Source organism: Etheostoma spectabile, chromosome 24 (genome assembly GCF_008692095.1).
Source record: "Etheostoma spectabile isolate EspeVRDwgs_2016 chromosome 24, UIUC_Espe_1.0, whole genome shotgun sequence".
NCBI classification, from domain to species: domain Eukaryota; kingdom Metazoa; phylum Chordata; class Actinopteri; order Perciformes; family Percidae; genus Etheostoma; species Etheostoma spectabile.
Window position 1 is genome coordinate 6,932,745 of NC_045756.1, and position 5,393 is coordinate 6,938,137.

General features: G+C 39.5%; 1 protein-coding gene across 5 annotated transcripts in view; it reads left to right on the top strand.

Annotated features, from left to right (window-relative positions):
* Positions 1 to 4,064: 4,064 nt before the first annotated feature.
* Positions 4,065 to 5,393, top strand: part of LOC116674041 (gastrula zinc finger protein XlCGF17.1) — a 9,022-nt gene continuing 7,693 nt past the window's right edge. For 2 of the 5 annotated variants that reach the window (XM_032506552.1, XM_032506553.1), the window contains exon 1: positions 4,065 to 4,494. In XM_032506552.1, the coding sequence (XP_032362443.1) occupies positions 4,455 to 4,494 (40 nt within the window). In that variant the 5' untranslated portion in view covers positions 4,065 to 4,454. The remainder of the gene's footprint in view (positions 4,495 to 5,393) is intronic. The other 3 variants (XM_032506555.1, XM_032506556.1, XM_032506554.1) reach the window with 2 other exon arrangements.

Here is a 5,393-nt window from a genome sequence, read left to right on the forward strand (position 1 = left end):
TGATTTTGGTTGGTTCAGCTGAACATCTTAAATGAGCTCAGAGTGTTAATGGAGTCTGGTCTCTAAAACTCTGACTGCTGCTTTAACACAATGACAAAAACACGTTAGGGAAAAACAATATTCAACGAAAATGAAACTTGTTTTTCTGCGTCTGATTTCTGGACATTTTGTGTTTTCCGTCATGCAGAAAACAAGGGATTGGGATTGAATTTCCTGCATTCAAGATTAAAATATTTTCTTATTACTTCATTACATTTAATCTGTTTTTTGATTCCAAGCATCACCATGTATATCATCATGTTAAAATGTTAAAGATCCGTCATGTTCTCCTCCGGTTAGAGGTTTAGTTAAAAAAATGAACTGAGATGTTGGAAAGCTGTTTCCTCCGCAGGAACTTCCTCTGACCTCGACCGCTGGGCGCTCAGGTCATCCTGACACGCTGCTGCTGATTGGTAAGGGGACTATACGTTCCACTTCCTGTTTGCTGACTGGCATCTCTTAACTCAGCAACAAAAGGGATTAAGAACGTATGACATGAAGAGCAGCTCCAGCTGCTCCCCCCGTGGACGAAGATGGATGGATGGACACAAAGAGAAGCTGACAATACCAGACAAGATTAGGAGGCTTTCTAATTTGGGTTTCAAAGCGGCATGAGTAAGGTTTTAAAGGTCTGCTACAGAGAAATACATTTGCTCTTTTATGTGAAATATGTAGTTTCAGAGAAGGTCTCCATGAATTGAGATGGAGGGGTCACACACAGCAAAGGACCGCAGGTCAGACTCAAACCGCACTGGGGCGCACTGGGTGAGCTAAAGGAGCAATCTGAGCCTGTCAGGAACACAAAATAAATCACTTTCATTGGACAAACATCAAGGCTGCACAAGTGTCCCCTTAGGTTACATTGCAGCTTGGTTTGTGCCGCCCGCTCACTGTGATCTCGCTCAATACTGGACCAAATTCAAAGATCTTTTGGTCACATCAGCATTCAGCATACATGTAACATCATTTGTAGCATGCATGTCGCACATTATGCAGACACATTATGACACAATCATTACAGAGCCAAAACGTGAGCTACAAGGTAACAGAGCCTTTTATACATTGTTGTGTTTCTTTAGAAATAAACAACGGACAAATAGAGTCTTCAAATACTTCAGATGTGAAGTTCTTTGCTGTCAAATTGACATAAAAATGAATAGAAGTTAACAAAACAGTGACAGTACAGCGCTGTAGCTTAGTGGTTAAAGTGCCTCTCTTGTAGGCAGGAGATCTTGGGTTCAAATCCCAATAGTGCCCAACCATCAGCCAGTTATTTTTGTACAGTGTTTGCTGTCCAGAAGTGTGGGAAGGATTTCTTTTTGCTGCAAAATATAAATCCAGATCCGAGAACAGAATGTGTTATCTTACAGTAGGACAGTCACACACGTGTTTTTCAGACATGCCATTCATGTGTAACTCATGGATCTTCTGGAAGTTCTCCCAGATACATACAACTTTATTTTCTCTACAGATATTCACTCTCATTCATCTAGGCCAATGAATGATTCTCGGTTTTGCCTTATTGTCAAGTCATACATTTTTTAACATAATGCTTTGGATGTTCCTGCTCAAAAACATGATTCTGCTCGAGGTTTCTGCCTCTTAAAAGGAGGTTTTTCCTTGCCTCTGTGGCCTAGTGCTTGCTCTTGGTGGGAACTGTTGGGTTTCTGTAATCAACATCGCAGAGTACGGTCTAGACCTGCTCTTTTACGGAAAGCGCAATGAGAACTGTTGTTGTGATTTGGCATGAACAAGGTTTGAATATGAAGTGTGTGAACGTAAGTTTGTACTGTGTTTATAGTGTGAAGGTGCGCGGACGCTGTGGGGCTCGTCTGACCATCTTTTATTGTAAATGATCCTATGTGTCTTTGTTTTTGAGCTTTATGGATGTATATTGTTTGTTCTGTGGTATTGGTTGTATCCTTAATTGTGTTATTCTTTTGTTGTATTAAGGGGGAGCTGGAGCAGAGTGTTATGCCCTATGCCACTGTGTTGAGGTTGGTAACCTGTATGGCCATCTAAGACAAAAGTTGTAAATGTAAAGTATTTATATAGCGTTTTTCTAGTCTTAACAACTACTCAAAGCACTATTACATAACGTAATTCCTCAAATAAAGAACAATAGTCAATTAAAAGTCGGGCCTCTATTAGTGGCCGGGGGCGTGGTCAACACAGACAAATAAAGGCCGGCCTCAAATTAAGGTTGGGGAAAAATGATTGTGTACAATCTCCTAAATGCCTTTAATATACTGTGCATCCAAGTTTATCGCAATGTACATTTCTACTAGTTTAATTAAACAGATTCAACAATATATATATATTCATGCTTTGTTTTTGTTTGCTTGACAAGAAACTGAATAAGGAATGAAATGGAATAAAACCCTTGACTTCTGTTGAAAAGGTTTTGGGCATTCATCTTTAAATAACCCGCACTCGTATTACATTATTTTTGTGTTTGTTGTATTGCTTGTTTCGTTTTTGTGAAGTACTTATTTTATTTTTAGTTGTTATTTTTACTCTTCCAAAAAAAGATCTGTATTTTGATGACAATGTATGTACTTCATAGCTCATCTGGTGCTAACACAGTAAACTAAACTAAAGCTAGGACTCTCACTGCAGAAATTAAGTCCTTAGCGTCTGGATCCTGAAAATACAACACAAACCCAGGAGACTAATCTGAACCAGGATCTGGATTCAGTCCAACCCCTGCTGCTATGTGGATTATAAAAGCTGACTGTCCTGTTCCTGCCTCTGAAACTCCTCCTGATCTGGACTGAACTTAAACAATAATTATGAGATATTTGTTTGATGAGCATTAGACATGTCTGTCTGACTCTCAGTGTGCTGAAATCTGCATTTAATGGCGTTATATTACTAATAATGTCTATATTAACTGTTGGTGAAGAGCAGGAAGAAAAACTCTCCCTTATTAAACGTAAACCAGCAGTTGTAGTTCCTCCAGTTTGCCACTGAGTCTCGCTGTCTGACCGCTCTGTAATGGGGTGTTCAGGGGCGCTGCTAAAGGAGAGAGAGAGAGAAAAAACACGAACGACTACAATTACATTTCACAACTGTTATTAAATGCCTAATGGTAATTCAAGCAGACACAGCCCGTTCTGTCTTTCCAAAAATTCCCCATATTCCCCAAATTCAGTAATCAATTTGAACAATCCATTTGAACACATTATAGTCAATTAACGAGAAAAAAAAAGGTTTGAGAGAAAAAGGTTTTATACCAATAGCAAAAAATAATAATATTTGAGACTAAAAAAAAGTGTAAATGTAAATTTGACATTTTTAAAATTATTTGTGAGAAAAAAATCTCTCTCAAAATACTTTTTTAAACTCTCAAATATATATTTTTTTGCCATAAGTGTGAAAAAAAATTCTCAAAAAAAAAAGTGTTATTCTCAAAAAGTCTTTTCTGATTTTCTCTCACTGTGAAAATAATGTCATGGGCGGGGCCGCGTTCCTATTGGCCAGTCGGGTGAGCGCCTTCTTGTCTTGGGAGTCCAACTGAATCATTACACCATTGTCACCAGCACATATGCGCTACCCCAGTTGAGTGCGGAAGCCAGCGTTAGCTAACTAGCAGCCTGCTCCTGCTGATGTTAAACAAGTTGTAACGTAATGGCGTCAGTTGAAAGCGGAACAAAAAGCGCACGAATGTCCACAGTCGGAACGTAAACAGTGTGACACCCAGCGGAAGTAAACAACACAAGCGCGCTGAAGGCATATTCAAAGTTTACGAAAATAAAAATAAAATAAAACTATCGTCGAGTACGAGGAAGAGACCCGTCGTCAGCGCAGACTGTTGGATATCGGTTGGATATCCAAAAAACGTTACACAGGATAGGTGTGTATGTACTTTATTATTTTAAACGTACAATTCATTAAAAGTAAAGAGTATAATACCTCAGAATTAAACCTAAGTACAGTATACGGGTAAATGTACTAAATTACATTCAACCACTGATCTTACCTAATTTTATTTAAGGACAGTTGGTAATATCGACTCTTAAAATCTTATTTTATTCTGAAGGGCAGAGTAGTGTATCGGAAGTTGTGTTTGTGTTTTCGGTTCCCGAAAGACGCTACGACCTCCGTCCCGTTGTTTGCATTTGACCTCGTGATGAGGACGCCGGAGTAAAACGTGCCAGTGTTTAGTTTTCTAAAGAACGAAACGTCAGAAACAGCTGGATGTGGTTTTAAAAACTGAAACAAAGCTACAAAGAGCAGGTCTGTTTTCTTCCTCTGACCGGAAACGCGTTCACTGCTGTTGTTGCAGGGAGTCCGCGCGCTAAGCTAACGTTAGCCGCAGCTAGCTCCTGCTAACGTGAGTTCTTTTACATGTTGTGAACTCCGTATTTTTCTTAAATGCAGCTCGGAAAGAAGTTGAGGAGAAGCACTTCAACATGAACTCCGAGAGGAAGCTGTCAAGTGGTCAGCGGAGAGGTGGGAGACATTTATATATTCTTTTCTTCTTACTTAACGTCACCCTGTCAATGTACCGTATTACACTCGTGTGTGTGTGCGCGTGTATATAGTCAGGTGTTCTGTTGCCTTTATTTTAAGTAGGTGGGGTGGGTATGAGAGGTATCTTAATTTTGTTAGGGTGAATTACATATGAGCAATACAGTTTGGGGCAAGCCACATGGGAATTGTAGTTAGCTAAGCTAGCAGTTACTCTGCCATGAATGAAGCTTCACTACACAAAAGCTACCACCCAGTCGAATGCAGCAAGCTAAGTAACACAAACACAGCAGTAAGCTAGTTCACTACATCCATGACAAGAAAAGTGTAACGTGTGTGGCCAAGCTACTTGATAAATAAAGGAGATAAGCAACTGAAAAGTTACTTGAGTCAGGAAATATGGAAGCTACCAGCAAAATACTGAGTTACTAGCTAAGCTACAAGTGTCTAACTTAGGTTAGGGTGACCAGACGTCCCCGGTTTTGGTGACCTGTCCCCGGTTTTTACTGTGACCGACAGACCCAAAAGTGGAATGAAAGAAAGAAAACACTGACCAAACGTAGCCGATAGTCACACACCCTACACACAGAGATGTTTTAGCAAGCCGTATTTTACGATGCTAAAATCACTGATTATTTACATGGAGTCTGGTGGCTTTAGCTAATGCTGTTTTGTGGACTTTTTATGTTTTAAAAAAGGATCTTAATCTTTAACAGAAAGGTTAAAGATCCTTAAAAATCCTTTCCATAATGTTGTCAGACACTTAGAATATTAATCAGAGTCGGTCAGTAGCAAAACAAGCACTTTTATGAGCGTAAATACAAGCTGGACAATTGTCCTATTAACTTACACTGTAGCTTGTTTCTCTGCTGCCGACTGCA